Genomic DNA, 18,553 nt, shown 5'->3' with positions numbered 1-18,553 from the left:
ACCACAGGCCGTCCCTGTCTGGTAGTGTCCCCTCTCAAGCAAAGGCCATGAGGCCAATGATGATGGCTCCCCACTGAGCAGCACTGAAGAGTCAGGCAGGTGATCTTCTCTCGCAGTGTGGTTCCGCCAACGACAAGGCCCCCAGCGCGAAGAGACTATGCTCGCCCAGTGAGAAGGTCGCGGGAAGGTAAAGAGTCCAGGGTGGCCACTGACCGAGGAGGGCCAGGACTAATGTAGCATCCGGCAATCGGGGACCAAAGAGCCAGACTAGGTACACTGCTCCCCCACAGCAGGGAGTGCATGAGCAGTGTACCAGCGTTGCTCCCGCCCCGCAGGGCCACCAGAGGATCATACCACAGATGCCAGCAAACAGCCGTATTCTCCAGCAGGGGCAAGGGGCAGAGGAGCACCAGTGCCCCGAGCGCTATATCCAGCGGGAGGGAAGGCAGGCAGAAGGAGCACTGATGGCGCAGACTCACCACACCCCCAGGAGTGAGGAACGCAGAGCACGAGAGTACAGACCCCAAGCTGACCCAGTCCAGGATCACTCGGGAGCCGCTCAGACGAGAACGGCTAGGGGGGCGGCGCACTCACCGGATCAGTCGAGCCACCAGGTGCAGGCGTTGTTGTTTCAGGCAAGCGACATTCGGGCCCCCGGGAGGCAGGGTCCCTCCAACCAACACCAGACCTCGCCACACGCCCCCTGGCTCAGGTCGGTGGATTATCGATCTTGCCAAGGGGCGCCACAGGCCCTCCAAGACTTCCCCCTGCCTCAAGGGGATCCGACGTTGCAGGCAAAGCACAGGAGGCGTGGGGGCCGCCGGCTGCTCCGAGTCCAGGAGCAGCGGGCAGAAGGCCCAAGATGGCGAGCAGTCACCTCTGAGTCGCAGAGGTCCACCGTCAAGCTACAGCACAGCAAGCGTCCCGGCCGTCAACTCTGCAGGCTGGCGCCCCTGGAATACTGTCGAGCAAGCCAGGATGGTGTGTAGGGATCACAGCAGCCCCCAGCAGTCCCCCGCAGCAAGGAGAGTCCCGGACCCAGTGCGGACAAGATGGCGGCCGCCGGCTGCCGCGTAGTGTGAAAGCCGGAGTCCGCACCACAACGGAGCAGCCCCGGGAAGCGCCTTTCAACTGGGGGTGCCCCGTCCACTCCGCCGGCCAGGTAGGTGAAGCAGGTTCGTCGCTGTGGCCCCAGCACCGCTTTGAAGGCTGGAGAATGCAGCAGCCAACCGGAGCGCTCAAAGAGTGCGTATCACCTCATCAGCAGCGAGACCACGCCCCCCTCACTAAATACATTTTAATACTTGTTGACATTTAAACATTTAGAAGCTAGTACTTCTGGAATAACAGGCCAGTGGCTTGGAAACTAGAGGAACTCATCTAGTCACTTTGCATGTCACATATAGAGCTAAGTTATCAAGAGGTTTCTGTGAATTCAAAACCCCTGATGAACATACCTGCCAGAACCAAGTCCCCTGCAGAATGGTGAGGCTGGTGCGGAAGAGCTCCAGCACAATGTGGTCCCTCAGAAAGACTTCAATAAATATAGTGATGGCACCACCAAACACTGCAATGAGGAGCAGGGAGTGTATGTGCTGGTCCAATTCCGGGCGGTTGTGGACGTGAAAGTAAAAGAGAAGACCTAGGTTAAAAAAGAAAAAATAAATGGAGCTCAAATACATCATTCATCCACGGAAGCCCCAAACGTTACAGTATTTTACCATACTTTGACCAGGGGAACAGGACTCAAAGAGGAACATGGGGAATCAGATCTTTGTTCACATGGTCAATATCTCTAAGAAGAACTGTTAATCCGACACGTGAAGAACATTTCCTCCAGTCTTGTGACTTTCATGAGTCCTTGACCCGATGCAAGTAGTTTAGTTTGTGTTATACCAATTCACCCTGGTTCAATCCTGTTATTTACTAACTAAATACACTGATCTAGACTACAAAAATTACAATAGATACAAAAGGGCTTATTTTGACTAAGAACACTGGTTTCGAATGAGGTGTTGCATGTTTGCAGACACCATGAGTAGCCAGACATAGGTGAAAAGTGTGCTATTTGATTTAAGGAGCGACACGAACATTTCCGCCAAAAACACTGTGGTTGGGTGAATCAAAATAATGTTGGCATCATCCTGGGAATGGTGCACATTCCACGTTACCGGGTGTGCTTTCTATAGCGCTCTTAAACATTCTCCCTGGTGTGAAAACATCTTTGACACAACAGGATGTGAAGATATAATATTCTAATGCATGAAAATGCTGCGATAGTGAAGCATCCAGAGTCGAGTTACTGGAAAACTCCACATCACTAAGGAAAACAAGATGTATCCCGTTTGGGCTTTCAATTAAAAATCTAAAGCTCCCTGGGAGTTCTAGTCTTAAATCGTTTCACTTAGGCTGAAGTAGCATATTACCATGGTTTGAAAATGCAGGGTGCCGGACTGGAACCTGGGTTCCCTTTAGACATACAATCCTGTGGTAAACCTTATCAAAAGCAGACTTAAATCGTAGTATCGCCCTCTACCGAACTGCTGAAAACCCTCCCAGTCAGAGTGTGATGCTCTTGGTGGCAGAGATTGGGAACTATTTCTGAAGGTTGCCCCTACACCGAGATACCTAGTCCACTTTTCAACAACCTGCTCAGTGTAGACATGTGTATCGCCATTATGGGCAGACAAACTGAACATTCATTGGGTTCACTGTGATTACTTCTTGAGAATTGGCCGGGATCACCCTACCACCACCAGGAAGTTTGGATAATATTGTCTGTCTATCTTTGGTTTTTATTTGCCCAGTTCAGACCACTGCGGAGAGTTAGGACAACTGTAGAGAAGAGAGTTACCGAGTGTTCTCGTCCACTTTCAGCTTTTCTATCCATTTTCCTACACAACAACAAAGTCCTCCTGTACTGACTGCATTCATACCTCATTTAAGTCCATGACCATTGATTTGAACTGTCTTTGTACTGACATAGAAGATGTACTCACCTTCAATGAATACGGCTAGGAAAAGGGTGAGGCGGTCCAGACCTTGGGGCACCTTGAATGGGGAATAGACAAGGATGTCAATGACCCCAGAGAGTCCGTAGAACAGATACATGGTGGAGTGCTGCCAGTTCATCAGCTTCACCCAGCTCTTCTCCTCTCCATCATACAGGTGCATGTGTGGACCATCGGGGACGAACTGCTCAGCCAGAATACCTAAATAAGCACAGTCGACAGAAAATGATGTAATCATACAGCTACAGAATCGGACTGCAAACACTCAATGGCTTTGTAAAGGCTTTTTCTGCACAGTCTGTGTACCCCGGGTGGACATTTTTGCGAAGCTCTCCACTAAATTACCACAGACATCAACATTCTAGTTAAAAGGGAAAAATACCCACTCTGTTAATATACGTGGTTCCTTTAGCCACTTTGATAAAGGGCTTTGGCTTCATACTATGATGTGACACCCACCTCATTTGAAGATTAGATGATGCAAATGCTGCTTTACAACTTCACTTTTAAGATTACAAATGTACCAGTCTCATCCTGATTGATGCAAACTCCCTCTCACTGATGAGATGTCGGCATTGTTCTTTGGCAACTCGTTCAACTGGAATTGTAATTGGTGGCCTACCAAACTGGGTCCACACCTGTCCAGGCAACTTCAGTTCATATCTTTGGCATCAATTTTCATACAACTTTTACTTAAGAGAGTAGATTGACATACAAACCTCTACACACTTGCTTATGCTTTGGAAGATCATACCCATTCTTAACTCAGATTTCCGACAAACTGTAGCCCAGACTGAGATTTTCTGTCACCTGGGCTACAATAATTTCTTATATCTTTTTCCACCTCTCTGTTTTGGGGCTAGTCTGCAGCGCACTCCAAACATGGCAGTTCCTCCTTTATTCGGGTTGATTATAAACGATTGGCTATCAGTGCAAAAAGGAGGCCTAGGTAAGGGCCTTTGAGTCACAAAGCTATTTATGCCTCAGCATCTGGATACTTACAAAGTCTTTTTGCCTTCTATAGACACACTAGATCCCTCCATATCTGAACGGACCAACTATTTGGTGGGTCGTAGATTCCATCGGACAGTATACTTTTTCTGGGAACTCCGCGGAAGCACGCAATTCTTCCACTCTTTTTGCACTTAATTAGCAACCTTCCTCTTTTTTGTCACGGATTAAAGTAGTTTCACTCAAGGTGGTCAAGGTTTCAAAGTGAGGATAGCCTTTACTAGGGTAATTACATGCTCAGCAAACATTTAAATCAATCAATCCAGTGTTGAATATTAAGCCAAAAAATCTCATATGGCAAGGGAAGCTGTTCCGCATTAACCCGGTTTGAATTTCTGCAAGCCCTGTGATTATTTTCTCCCCATAGACTCACTCGGCTGCATGGAACTGGATTCCATGAACAAAGGGTCAGGTACCTCTGGCCTAGTGCACCCAAAAGGTTTCCCTCCATAGTAATGCAAGTGGCAAACTCGAGCGTGGCTTTCTGCACCCATGCGGACTATAGGCGGTAGGCAATTGATGACCACAGCTTATGGCTTCAAAGGCATGGAATATTGACTGTACCCTATAAAATCGGGTTTGTTGTCCCCTAACTGGCGAGCAAACTTTCATAGGAATGTGTAATGAATGCATGTGGAGTAAGGTTATATGGGGCATGTTACAGCAGAGGGGTTGAGAAAGAGGGAAATTGTCCTTTGGGTATAATATCAATGCGTCACAAAATGGTGGTCCGTTATCTGGTCATTTCCATCTTGTGGGTACCTCAACCTTCTTGTTGCTGTAATTCTAAGGATCCACCCCAGAGACTCCATAGATGTCTGGTGAGTTGAGGGAATATATGTCCACCTCCTGCCGGACCAGAAGATCTCACCTGCAACAGTACTCAAGCCCACAGTACCCGTACGGATGTGGTGAAGTGCTGAATTGCAGTGGGTGTTACTGCTGCTCATGGAGCCTGGCCTTTGTTACTCATTCCTGCTGCTGTGACCAGCTACTTTGAAGAAATTAAAGTTACACACCCAAGTGTGGAGAGGATGACACCACTGACTAACATCCACAGGGAAGGCTCAGCTGCGAAGCGTGCATGGAAGTCCTAGACACAAAGTGAGCTTCCCTGGAGCCTCAATGCCTCTAAAGTTCAGTAGGCCGAATCTAAAACCCGTGCAATATCAAAACAATAATCAAGAGCCTGCATGGAGCTTACTAGAACTGCAAATGTAGTAACAGGACATTATCTCCCACCTGCATCACACATTGTGCGAACCCAAGGCTGCACATTTCCAGAACACCATGTTTTTTATCTTCACTCCATCCTATTGGCTGTACCCAGTCACGCTCGATCCATGGAGGTTGATTTAAAACAATGTCATGGCTCAAAAAAGTGATATCTCATACCTTCCGACCTTCAGTGTTATCACAGGGCTGGACACTTGTCCTTCCCTTAGCCCAGGAACAACCTTTTATTTCCTCTTAGTGGTCAGGGGAAGCGTGTGTAGTGGAAAACAACAGGGGCTTACAGAGCCATTTGCTTTCTATTTTTGCTAATGCATGCATGACCCCTGAGACGAGGAGTTTTATAGCCACGCCAGGGGAACCAAAAGGCAAAGTGGAGGCAGCATCTGCTCCCCCACTCGCTGTCCATGTCTGACTGGAACTATTTGAACAATCTTTCAAGCCCTCAAAGGTAGCAGAGAGATCATGAATTGAAAACCTGTGGTAGACCAATAGTCCTGAACGTCCAATAGCCTAGTGAAAATTCTGTCGAACCAGTGGCTTCCCTATGGAATCATGTTCCCTTTGGTGCCTTCTGTCAACCAAAAATTGACTGGTTGGTTTTGAGATCCAAGTTGGTGAAATGTGGTACTCCACCTTTAGTTAGCCCACCACCAGCATCAGTACTGTCCATACATTAGCCCTGATACTGAGATTAAGAGTATAATGAGCTAATTATAATGAGATCAATCAAGTAAAAACATTTTAATACATCCATGAAGATAACTTTTTTGTATTGTAAGTAAACAAATTGGATCATATTTGTGACATGAGAAATTGTTAAACTTAGTTGGGACATAAATAATTCCTCAAGGGATATTTTGTAGGAAAACGTGTGTAATACGGCGCAGGCGCAGAGGCAAAGGGATTCCCTCATATGCATGTGGCATGCCTCATGCAAATGAGGGAATGCCCCCTTAAAGATAGCGCTGGCGCTGTATGTGCGCCAGCGCTATTGGTGTTAAAGTGGCCGCATAAGTGCCTGCGGCCCCTTCTATAATTCCAAAGTGCCACGGGGTGCTCAAAGCGGGCGCACGCGCCCATTGCACCCCTGGGGCACGTTGTGTAATACGGCCCTAGAATTGATAATAACCAAGCAGGCAATTTGGGTACCAGATAAATTGCTAGCCAATTAGGAAGTATCAAGCCAAGTAGGGTACACTGCTAGTAAATTGCTAAGTTGGGTAGCCAGGCTGAGACTGCTAGCCAGGTGGCGAGAGCAGCTAGCCAACCACAGAGCAGAACTAGCTCATTTAAAAAATCTGACAGCATCAGGCATGGGAGTTAATTCACCAAAATGCCTGGGATAGAAATTACATCATATGCCATTTGACTTTTAATTTGACTCACATACACATGCGTATACATTCAGACACATTCACCCACTCTCTCACATAAACACACTCTCACCGGCAAGCACGAATACAAAATACATTTAAAAGCATAACTACTTACCTTAGCTGCCATACAGTGTCATATTCCAGCTAACTGTACTCCATTTTTATTCCACTAATAGTGAATAATGATAGTCACCATTTGTGTAATAAAAAACGGACAGAAAACTAGGGTAGTCAAGACGAGTTGCCCATGTGTTGCAGGCACTAATGTTGCCACCTCTGAGGGCAGGGGTAGCAAAGGCAGTCCTGGGGGCCGCAAGGGGCAAGACAGGGGTCACAGCTGCGACCCCTGACGACCTCTAAATTACATCAGGATCACTTTTATCAAAGTGCGATTTCTGCTAACCAACAGAGAGAGAGTTGGGCAACGAGAGATGGTTAGTTAAGACTTCTTACCAGGAAGCAACACAGATCGCACCTTCGAAATGCTTCAGCCACGAGGAGCCCCGCCATCCAATGGGAAGAGTTCTTCACAGAGGAGGCACACTGCTTACCAAATAGGAGGAATGATGCCCCTAAAAGGAGAACTGGCGCGTGTAACTTCAACTTTTATACATACCCACAAGAGCAAACACTGCTTTTGCGACGCCTTCCGCGAGCTCGAGGCGCTGGTAGCACTGGCTCGAGCGGCAGCCGCTCTTCGTCTTCTTGTTCAGGTACCGGAGCGGGTACTTTACAGACCACCAGAGTCCGAAGACCAGGAAGAAACTGCCCGGAAGGGCATGTCCTTTGAAGTTTGCCATCGTGGGCCGGTGTATCTGCAACAATAAAATGAAAGAACTAAAGTAACTACTCAGCTGCCTTGTTAAACCACCCTGAAGCAAAGGCCCAGCTGAGTAGCTAAAAATCGTTAAAGTGAGAACGGAGCCAGACGTGGCTAAAACGACCAGAATATTCTGCAATGTTTCTGTTGGCCTTTCACATTTAGGGAACTGCTTGTGACAATATAACTCACACACGTTAAATGAAAACAAATTCAAGTTAAAGCAATCTGGGGAAATGCACCATATTAACTCATGAAACATCAAATGGTTACTGCAGTCACAGCATATGGTTAGCCAGACAGTCACTGAACTGAATCCCAATTGGTCCACGGGGGAATAGCTGCGTGGCCCCAGCCTACGACTGAAAGGACTGCGATTATGCAAGTAATTATTTTAAAATTGCATTGCACACAGTACAAGATATGCCACAAGATGTGCAAAGAGATTTAAGCCGTTTATAATTTTTAAGAAAAAAAATCAAGTGCAGACTACACCCAGGTTTTTTTTTATTTTTTTTATTTTTTTTTAAAACATTTTCACTGGAAGGGCACACTTCAGAGCTCAGGTGGAACACCTTTACAGTCCCAAAAATGATAAGCATTTGTAACCATGAAGCCTCAGATGACTCCATCAATTCAAGCCTGTCAAGGTCCCAGGTACCTTTTTGATTCTCCAATTGCACACAATTACATTTCTTTGATGTAGCATGCATCCTGGTGATAAGGCTTGTTTCTAGTTTAAGTGTCTGACTCTCCCTTGGCGTCACAGTACAGGTGCCCCCCCCCCCCCCCATTCCTTTTCAGCCAGAGGCACCTCAAAGCCAACATTAAACACTCAGTAATATATATATATATATATTCGCTGAAAAAAACATAGGTTTTAGGGAAAGTTGTCGTTAGTTGGACATTTCACTCGTACAAAACCCGTGAAATTCCCCCATTATAGTTAGTTCAGCTAACTATAACTCTCGCCCCACCAATGCACTGCTGATGACGTCACATATTACATCACTCAGGACATGGTCAGTGACATCACTGATGACATCACTGATGACATCACTGATGACATCATCCAGTGACTGTGTTTCTGTAAAGTTTAAATATGTTTAATATATATAGAGAAAGGCATATTGAAGAATGAGTGGGTGTATAATTGTCTGGATGGATGTTTTACTAGGTGCGTGACTGACTCTATAAGTGAGTGCTTAAACATATCTTACTGAATGCATGGGTTAGTGACTAAACTGTGTGAATCTCTGTATCCGTCTGTCTGTTGGTGTGTAAGCGACTGCATGGGTTTGTGAATAACTACACAAGTGTCTATATGAGTTATTGATTGGTTGTCTGAGTATCTGTATGGGTGCCTGAGTGTTTGCGTGGGTGGGGTGTGTTTGACTGTGCATAGATGTGTGAGTGGGTGATTCGCTGGGTGCATAGTTTGAAGTGTGCATCTGTGATGGACTGTATGGGTGGGTGAGTGTGTGTATGGGTGTGTTAGTGAGTGAATGTATATCTCATTGGCACATGTGTGAGTAACTACATATATGAAAGGCAGTATATATGTGTGTTAGAGTATATAAATGGCTATAAGTGAGAGTGTGTGATTGTGAGAGTGGTTGCATGGATGAGTGTTTGCTTGTATCAGTGATTGTATAAGAACGTAAGAATGTGCTAGTATTTGTAGGAGTAAGTGAGCTGGTGTGTATAACTGTATAGGTGAGTAAATGGGAGTGTGATTAATTATTTGCATGACTGACTAGGTGTGTGACTACCTCTATGGATGAGTGGCGGTATGTGAGTGTCTATATAGGTGTATGAGTGCATATGATAGTTCTGTACTGAGTGACCATAGGTATGAGTGACTGTACGGGTGAGTGAGTGGATGTGTGTGTGTGTAGATTCAAGAATCAGTGAGTGGGTATGTAGTTATTGGTGTTGGAGTGTCTATGGTTTTGAGAATGTCAGTCTCTAATTTAGAGTGGGTGTATCTAAAGTAACCCTATGCGTAGTTCGTGAAGTAGCGCTACGCGTAGCTACGCAAAGTGCACTTCGCGCTACGCGTAGCACTTAGCGAACTGCGTAGTACCCTGTTCGCACTGTGCAAGATGCCTTTTTCAATGATTGCACAGTGCGGACAAGCATCCGGCAATGTGCAATCATTGAAAACGGCATCTTGCACAGTGCGAGCTGTAGTATTCTGCCGCTCGAGTAGATTTTTACTTGAGCGGCAGCTTTCTCAACGCGTGCTGGTAGTTTCTCATCGCGAGCATACTCGACCACTCGCAATGAGAACATTGACCTCCCCGCGTTGAGAATCTCGCCGGGAGGTTTATTTTCCACCCTCGCGATCGGCAACTTGATGTTGCTGATCGCGAACGAGGAAAAAGTCTCGCTGGGATGTCATTTTGCTTACTCGCGGTCGCCAACTTGACGTTGAGGACCGCGAGCAAGCAAAAAATGACCGCTGCTGTGAGAAGTTGGCCTGGCATATGCTGGTCACTAGTTATAGTGGCCACCTTGCACCAGTCCAATTCGACTCTTATGGTAGATAGGTTTAAGACAACCTTTTAAAGCAAGCTATCCTAGTGGTAGCTGTGGAGAGTAGCCTTCAGGCTAAGTCTCAGAGGAATGTAAAGCAGCTTGTTTTACCTTATAATCTCTTGAATTACCAAATGAAAGGACACCACACAGGTATATATATCAAATATATATGTATTTATTTCTAGACAAACTCTACTAAGCTCTTTATGAGATTAGAAGCCAGGAACACATTCAAATATCAATGTTTCACAATAAGTTAAGCACAAATATGGCTGGGGCCCTATGGGCGTACCAGACCATATACTAAAAAAGAGGTTTAGGAAAGTCGACTTGCAAGGGGACAAGGCCTAGGGCCTGTAGAATCGCTGGGGCTTCACTAATCCACCCAAGGTAGGTAAGTAAGAGACCCACAGGAGACGCGTGCAGTGTGAGAACACAGCCGCGGGTTCCCTATTGATTTCAATGGAGCAAGTCGCAGTTGGAATTTTAAAGTTTTAGGGTACTTCGAGGAAGTCCACAAGCAAGCTAATAACAAGGTAAGTAATTCGAGGGCCAACACACACTAGGGCACCAGAGTGCACGAGTTAACTCACCCAGGGAAGCCGGGTGCATAGGTGTCTTTTGGTGTCGGGTCGAGTCGCTATTTTCTATGGAAGCCAAAGAAGATTTGCTGCTTGCGAAGACTGGAGAAGTGTCCGGTGGAATCCAAGGCTGGATTCAAGATGAAGACCACCAGAAAGCAGAAGGGACAGTGTTCACAGTCACTTGCCAGTGACCCGGGGCCAGGAAGATGGATGCTCACGGATGTCGGGTGATTTCAGGTGATCAAGGGTGTTTTGACTGTTCAGACACAAGGTCCAGGAGGGATCAATGATGACTAGCAGGACTCGGAGTGTCCTACAACGTCTGCAGCTGACTGAGGTGTCGGCAACCAGATTGGAGCCAACAAGCCTTGGCAACAGCAAGTCTTGTGAAAAGTGAATAAAGTCAATGGTGCAGACCAGCAAGGTTTGAGGGACTCACCCAGCAAGGGTGAGTGAGGACAGGCCTGGAGCAACCAGGGGAGCCCTTTGGTTTGATAAGAAAGTCTTCAGGGGACCCACAAGCCAACGGGCAAGGGATCGCAAAGACGCCTCATGAGGAAATGCATTACAGGAGCCCACGGTCACTTGGGACAGGGTAGGCCTCTGATTTTCGGTGCACAACCTGCTGGAGGCTTGGGCCACAAATGGTCCAAAGCACAAGTTCGTTGAACGTTGTGAAGGGGTTGCACTCGACAATAGTGCACGGTACTCGGGTATTGCTGTTCCTCGTCACTCGTGGGGTCCACTCGCCTCAGGTCTGCTGGGGACCCACAATGGCCATCGAGAAGTCAGGAAATCCACTTCTGGGTCTGCAGGGACTTTGGCGGGAGTGGGAAAGTTTGTGACCGTTGATTCAAGTTTTTGGTGCCTGCCAAGCAGGGGAGTCACTCCTTGACTCCAAGGGAGATTCTTCCGTCTTCCAAAGGTAATAGAATGTCGAAGGGCCAGGATTCTTCTTGTAAAGCGTCGTCCAGGGATATCTAACTTGCAATGGCAAGGGTTCCCTAACTTATACTAAAAGGAAGGGAGGGACGAGCTCTATGACCACTCCTCTGGGAGGGTCAGGGGAGTGGGTGGTTACACCCACTTCCCTTTGTCCAGTTTCGCGCCAGAGCAGGGGCAGGTAGCCCCTGAACCGGTTTGAGCTGGCATATGCACAGAGGAGCCTACTGCTCCCCAGTGCAGTACTTCAAAGCAAAGCACTCTAGGAGTGCACCCACCCAGCCCCAATACACTAAATCCTGTCTGGAAGGTGGCGACACATCCCTGTGGCAGGATGCCTATTGTTGGGCCTCCTACCCTGTGAGTTTCAGTCAGCAGCAGGAGGGCAGCCCAGTGTCTGTACTGGTTGCATCCATTTTGTGATGCCAGGGCTCTTTCAGATTTCTACAGTGTTTCCACAGTGGGTACATGTCGTCCCCTCTAGAAGGGTGGGATCATACTCCCACACCAGTTACTGGTGTGGGGGTATGATTCCAAGATGTTTGACACCAAACACGACATGTTTTGATGCAGTCATTCCAAAGTTAGCATTTACCGGGAGGTTATAAAGTACTTAAGAGTATATGGTTTAACCGCATCCAAAACAGCCACAGGGAATAGACTCTGCCAGCTGCAGAGGGGCCCTGCTCATACAGAGGCACCCCCTCACATTGTAAACCAAGCACCCTGCCCTCAGGATTGATAGGGCCTGCCTTAGGGGTGACTGATAGGTTTATATGTGTGTGTATGGTGAGATATAGGAACCTATACCTCAGTGAGGAGTGCTAACACTACCTCACCCAGGCTGCAGTAGCAGGCCTGTGGTGTCAGATTTAGTCTGCTTCCCAGGGGTGGTATAATACATGCTTCAGCCCCTGGTAGGCCTGTGAAGTACCTATGCCCTTGGTACCTAAGGTACCATATACTAGGGGCTCATAAGGTACCACAGTATCCAATCACTAGTGCATCTAAGATGCACTCCAAGTTGTTTAGAGAGAACAGAGAGACTGGTGCCCTGATTAGCAGGGACCCAGCCAGACTATAGCCAGAAACCAGTGTTCACATCAGAAAAAAAGTGGGGGCAACATAAGTGCAGATCCTACTCTCCTACAGCTGCACTGCACTACGCTACGCTATGCGTGTTTGCACTGTGCTACGTGCAATTCGCGTAGTGCGAAGTAGCGCAAACTTCGCAAACTACGAGAGCGTAGCGTAGTGCTTTGCCCAGGGTTAAGTTATATTAGGGTGTGAGAAGATGCATGAAATTATCACATGGATGATGTCATCAGTGATGTCATTTGAGATGTCATCAGTGATGACATGGTCAGTGACATGAGTGATGTAATATGTGACGTCATTAGCAGGGCATTGCAGGGGCCCGAGCTATAGTTAGCTGAACTAACTAACGGGGGAATTTCACGGGTTTTGTACGAATGCAATGTCCAACTAACTACAACTTTCCCTAAAACCTATGGTTTTTTCAGTGAATTTCTAAGGTTTTTTAAATGCTAATTTCTAACTAGAACGTGCCTGAAACCTATGGTTTTTTTTAGTGAATTTGAAAGGTTTTTCAAATGCTAGTTTCTAACTATGCCTTCAGAAGTAGGACATGTGAAGAAAGAAGAAAAAAAACACACAGAAAGAAGCAAAAGAAATGGAGAAAGAAGCAACAGAAGTCCACAAAGACAAAGAAAAGTGCAGGAAGAAGCAAGACATGTGCAGAAAGAACCAACAGAGGAGCAGAAAGAGGCCTCGTTACAAAATCTTCCTGTGCCCACAACGTTTTCAGATGGGTACTGGTGGTAACTCACTGACTAAACAGGCCGAGAGCCAGTCGTATGCTAAAAGACACGTAGAATACAGTGAAAACACCTACATACACTAGGGAACACTATGCGTTGGGGTCCCCTGTGATTGGCGTGACCTCCTCTGTAAGGCCCTAGTACATAATAGGGCAGGGGGATTAAAATGACCTCTTAAGATGCGCTACGGGGTGCATTTGCACAGTGGTGAAGGGAGGAGGGGGCCTGAGGTGACGTGTGCAAACACACCCTTTGGCCATTTTAAGTTGGGGGATTAAGTCCCCTTGAATCCTGAGGGTCCCTGGGGTCCAACTAGCCCACCAGGTACCTCCAATAAGTGCCACAGAGCTGCGTTGCAGAGAGGTGCAAAAAGAGGCATGGCCTCAGACCACCTCTCCTCAACGCAGCCCTGTGGCGCTAACTCGAGGTACCTGGTGGGCTAGTTCACCCCCGGGGACCCTCAGGATTGTAGGGGAATTAATTCCCCAACTTAAAACGCACCACAGGGCGCGTTTGCATAGTGTCACTGGGAGGGGGGGCCTCCGGCGCGATACCGGTTTCTTTTTTTTTTGGGGAAGGGGGGCTGTGTGGCCCCCCTTCCTTTGCTTTTTTTAAGGGCCCTGGAGACTCCATCCCCGAGGGCCTGACCCCTAATTGGTTTATTTCATTTTTTTTTTAAAAGGGAAGTGGGCCTAGGGGCCTCCCTCCCGAAGCCATTTCCGCCCCGGGGACCCCATCCTCCGGGACATGGCCACTATATATATATATTTTATATTTTTTTCAAAGGAGGGGGGCTGCGTGGCCCCCCTCCTGAGGCTTCTGTTAGCCCCGGGGACCCCATCCCCCGAGGGCCTGCGTCTTTTTTTTTTTACTGGGGAGGGGGCCACGTGGACCCCCCTCCCGGGCTACATCTGGCCCTGGGGACCCCTTCCCCCGGGGCTGTCCCTCTCTTTGGGGACCGTGGTGGGAGCCCCAATGCCCCCACGGTCCCAGCCAGCTCCTCTCCTCCTGCGGGAGCCGGCATTGCTTTTCCACATGGGAAGCTGCTAACATGCATCTCCCCGTGTGGAAAAGCAATCTGCTTTGCTTCATTGAAGCGAGAGCAGGTTTCACTGCTCTCGCTTCAATGAAGCAAAGCAGTTTGCAATGACAGGGTGGGAGCCGCACTGCTCCCGCCCTGTCATTGCAAACAGCAGTGTCCCGGGGGTGGCCGCCCTGGGACACTGCAGTAGCTGGCCCTGGGCTATCACGGGCTCCAGTAGGGGTGCCGCGCGGCCCCCCTCCCTTCAATTGCAAAGCCCCGGGGAGTTGGTGGTGCCCAGGGCTCGGGGGTCCGTAACAGACCCCCAAATTAGCATTTTTGTGCCCCGGGGAGGTGGCGGTCCCCGGGGCTTTGGGAGGGCCGTGTGCCCCCCACAAATAATGAATGAAAGCCCCGGGGGTGGCGATCCCTGGGGCTTGGGCTTGGGGGGGGCCTTAGAGGCCCCCCACAGATTAACAAACATTGGCATAGCCAATAGGTCTCGCCTTTGGGGTATTATAAGTGTTTAGCCAGAGCTATTGACTTTGCCAAGGTCTTTAAGCTGTGCTGTAGGGAAGTGTGGCTGCTGTGCAGCTTGCTGAAAAGTTTAGTGTCAGAAGCATTTTTGTTACCTTATATGACCAAGAAGGCATTATGTACAATTGAACGACCATATTAAAAAAAGTATTTACAATAAATAGTTAACGTACTGTGCAGTGGTATTTATAATAGGTAATAGGCGCTTATGGTGAATACACCCGGTATCTTTGAGGTTCCAAATCAGTAACGGTACTAAAGGGTAGGAGAGAACCACCAGCCTCCCTAGACAGTTGTGGTGAAAACAACACAAAATCAACAATGATGGGGGTACCCAAGCACACGCAGAAATAAAGTTAACAAAGATTGTATTGCTAATAAGCATGTAACACAAAATAAATCTTCGTCTCTGGCTCCAAATCTGAGATTTGGAGCCAGGCGCGGTTTTGGGGGCAGCCACACATCGCAGCCACATAGTTTTCCACCCGGAGACGGGGTGCATTAATACGGAGCACAGCTGATATGGCTTGGGAACCACTGTGAAGAGTTTGAAATCAATTTTGAAAAAAAAGAATATTAAACTGAAGAAACTAACAAGAAAGAGACGAAGATTCATTTTGTGTTACATGCTTATTTGCAAAACAATCTTTGTTAACTTTATTTCTGCGTGTGCTTGGGTACCCCCATCATTATTTACAATAAATGTCCTCAGTTTTCTTTTGTTGTTGCAATGCTGGCAACTTGTTTCTTCCTATTCCACTGGTTGTTGGTTAAAGCTTTTTTGAGGGGGCATAAACAATCGGAGGGTTTAGGTTGGGAACTAGTACCTGTATTTTAACACTAGCAGCGGCCAGACGCTAGGGAAGAATTAACAGATGCCAGATTCCGAGAGCAGGCCGAGTTGGTGCTGAGGGATGCTGAGGTGGTAATGGTGGTGGTGACTGGTGTGGAGACGATGCTGAGGTGATGCTGAATGATACTCAGGTTTTACTGAGTGATGATGATGTGGTGGTGTACTAGTGCAAAGGCGATGCTGAGTGATACTGTGGTGGCGCTGATTGATACTGTGGTGGCGCCGAATGATACTGTGGTGGCGCCGAATGATACTGTGGTGGCGTCGAGTGATACTGTGGTGGCGCCGAGTGATACTGTGGTGGCGCCGAGTGATGCTGTGGTGCGCCGAGTTCGTTACACTGTGCTTAAAAACTGTTGTGTAAGGGGAGCTGATTTCCGTGTGAAGCGCTATAATGCCCTTGGTTCAAGTTTGCGCTATAATTATGCGGGACAGGCAAACGGGTGTGGCCTAATGTAATGTAATCGGATAATATCAGGTGAAAGCACTACGTATTCACAGTTCAGGAAGTGCTTCTTCTTATAACAAATCTCTTAATATCACACCCGAAATTAAAGCCCTGGGGGGTGGCAGTCCCCGGGGCGACCTTAGAGGCCCCCCCACAGATTTAAAAAGAAGCCCCGGGGTGGCGGTCCCCAGGGCTGCGGGGGGGGGCTGCGTGCCCCCCCACAACTCATTAATCAAGCCCCGGGAAGGTGGCGGTTCCCAGGGCAGTGTGGGGGGACCTGGCACACCAGGGGGCTTTTAATACAACGAAGCGTGGGAGCCCGCTTTTCGTTTATTTTTTTTTCTTGGCCGGATTCGCGCACGCAGTGCGAATTCGGCCGATTTTTTTAATTTATTTTTTTATGCTTTTTGGGCCCTGGGAGTCCTTGTAGAACCCCCTGAGCAGGCCTAGGGGGTCAGGGTGTTCCTACCCTGCCCCCTTTTCTTGTTTTTTGTGTTTCTTTTTCTGTTTTCTTGTGCCTCGGTTACCAAGGCACAAGATGGCTGCCAACACTTTCTGGTTTGAAGTGTTGACAGCCAACACTTTCTGGTTTGAAGTTATGACAGCCAATCACAGTGAAGCTCGTGCTCCGGACTTAGCCTCTGCCCAGATATCAAAAGTTTTATTTTTCTAATTTCTCTGCAACTACTGAACGGATTTACACCATTAAAAAAAAAAAAAAGGTCCCTTTCTGATACAAGCACTACCTTTTTACCAAATTTGGGGTAATTCCATTCAGTAGTTCCAGCTGTAGCCGTGTCTAAAATTTCCTATGAGAAGTGCATTTTTTTACCTCTATTTTTTGATTTTCTCAGCAACTACTGAATGGATTTCCACCATTTGAAAAAAAGGGCACTTTCTGAACTAAGCACTACCTTTTTCCCAAATTTGGTGCAATTCCGTTCAGCAGTTCGGGCTGTAGCCGTGTCTAAAGTTTTCTATGGGAAATAACATTGAGAAAACACGTTTAGGACCCCCCTTTTATCTCGACCCCCGCTTAGCAAATCACCCCGAAACTTTCAAGATAGGAGCTGACCGGAGGAGGCCATAAGTTTTGAAAATGTCGCGAAGATTCATCAATCGGCGCCAAAGTTATTGGGAAAACAAAAAACGAGTTTCCTATGGAAACCAGGTCCTAACTAGAACTACCTACTGGCGGTCGCCAGTAGGATATATATATATATAGATTATCTACTGGCGGTCGCCAGTAGATAGTTATAGTTAGGACCATGTTTCCATGAGAAATCTGAAAATTCTATTTTGAATAACTTTGGCGCCGGTTGACGAATCCTCGCGAAATTTTCAAAACTAATGGGACGCTCCGTTCAGCTCCTACCCTGAAAGTCTCGGGGTGATTTGTCAAGCGGGGGCCGAGAAAAAAGGGGGGTCCCAAAACACGTTTTCCCCATGCATTTTTCCATGGGACCTTTAGTCGAAGGTACAGCCCGAACGGCTGAACAGAATTACTTGAAATTTGGCAAAGAGGTAGTCCTCAGGTCAGGGAAGTGCCTTTTGCAGGTCTGGTGTCAATCTGTTCAGTAGCTCCTGAGAAAATAGCATTTAAAAGCATATAAATATCTATAGCCGCGCACCGTGCGCGCACCGTGCACGCACTGTGCATGCACCGTGCGAGCACCCTAACGTGTGCGAGCATAATTTTGATTGGTGGTTACATGTTAGTCAACGTTCGAATCGGTCGAAATCAGGAAGAGTCGGCCGCCATTTTGTTTGTTTTCAGTGCGAGAGTGAAAAAGGAAGGTGGCGAACGTGAAAAGGGGGCAGGGTAGAGAGTTCCTGACCCCCTAGCCTTTGTCAGGGGGTCCATGAAGGACCCCGAAGGCAGAACATTTAAAATAAAAAAATTAAATCGCGGGGGTGCGCGCACGGTGAAAAACCAAAAAAAAAATATATACATTTTTAATACTTAGTTTATTGTAAAATAAATATACAAAAAAAATACATACATAACTTAGCATTTAAAAAACCGTACACACACATATATAAATACAAATAAAAATATAAAAACAAATACATTCCACCTGAATAAAAATATGAAGACAATTACATTCCACTTGAGTTTATACCTTTAAAAACTATTCATACCACCCTAAAGTTCATAATAGATACAGGGAAGTTTAAGAATGTGCTAACCGTGTCATACACAAGGGGTCTAACTTGAACAGTGCCAGTGCAAAGCATCCTAAAACTTTATGCCAGGTGCAAAACACAATCCACTATAAGCTCAGTAGCGATCTAGACCTGCTATTGAAAAACAAGTATATTATTTGATCAT

At 47.2% G+C, this 18,553-nt stretch overlaps 1 protein-coding gene across 4 annotated transcripts in view; it reads right to left on the bottom strand.

Moving 5' to 3' along the window:
- TMEM45B (transmembrane protein 45B) overlaps positions 1–18,553 on the bottom strand; it is a 333,246-nt gene that overhangs the window by 29,112 nt on the left and 285,581 nt on the right. For all 4 annotated transcript variants that reach the window (XM_085647203.1, XM_085647200.1, XM_085647202.1 and 1 more), the window contains 3 exons: positions 7,251–7,449; positions 3,000–3,212; positions 1,458–1,642 (listed from right to left, as the gene is read on the bottom strand). In XM_085647203.1, coding sequence (XP_085503329.1) covers positions 1,458–1,642; positions 3,000–3,212; positions 7,251–7,434 — 582 coding nt within the window. In that variant the 5' untranslated portion in view covers positions 7,435–7,449. The remainder of the gene's footprint in view (positions 1–1,457; positions 1,643–2,999; positions 3,213–7,250; positions 7,450–18,553) is intronic.

This window comes from Triturus cristatus, chromosome 3_2, assembly GCF_964204655.1.
Source record: "Triturus cristatus chromosome 3_2, aTriCri1.1, whole genome shotgun sequence".
Lineage (NCBI taxonomy): Eukaryota > Metazoa > Chordata > Amphibia > Caudata > Salamandridae > Triturus > Triturus cristatus.
Note: the sequence above shows the minus strand (reverse complement) of the source record. Positions and strands in the feature narration are given on the sequence as shown.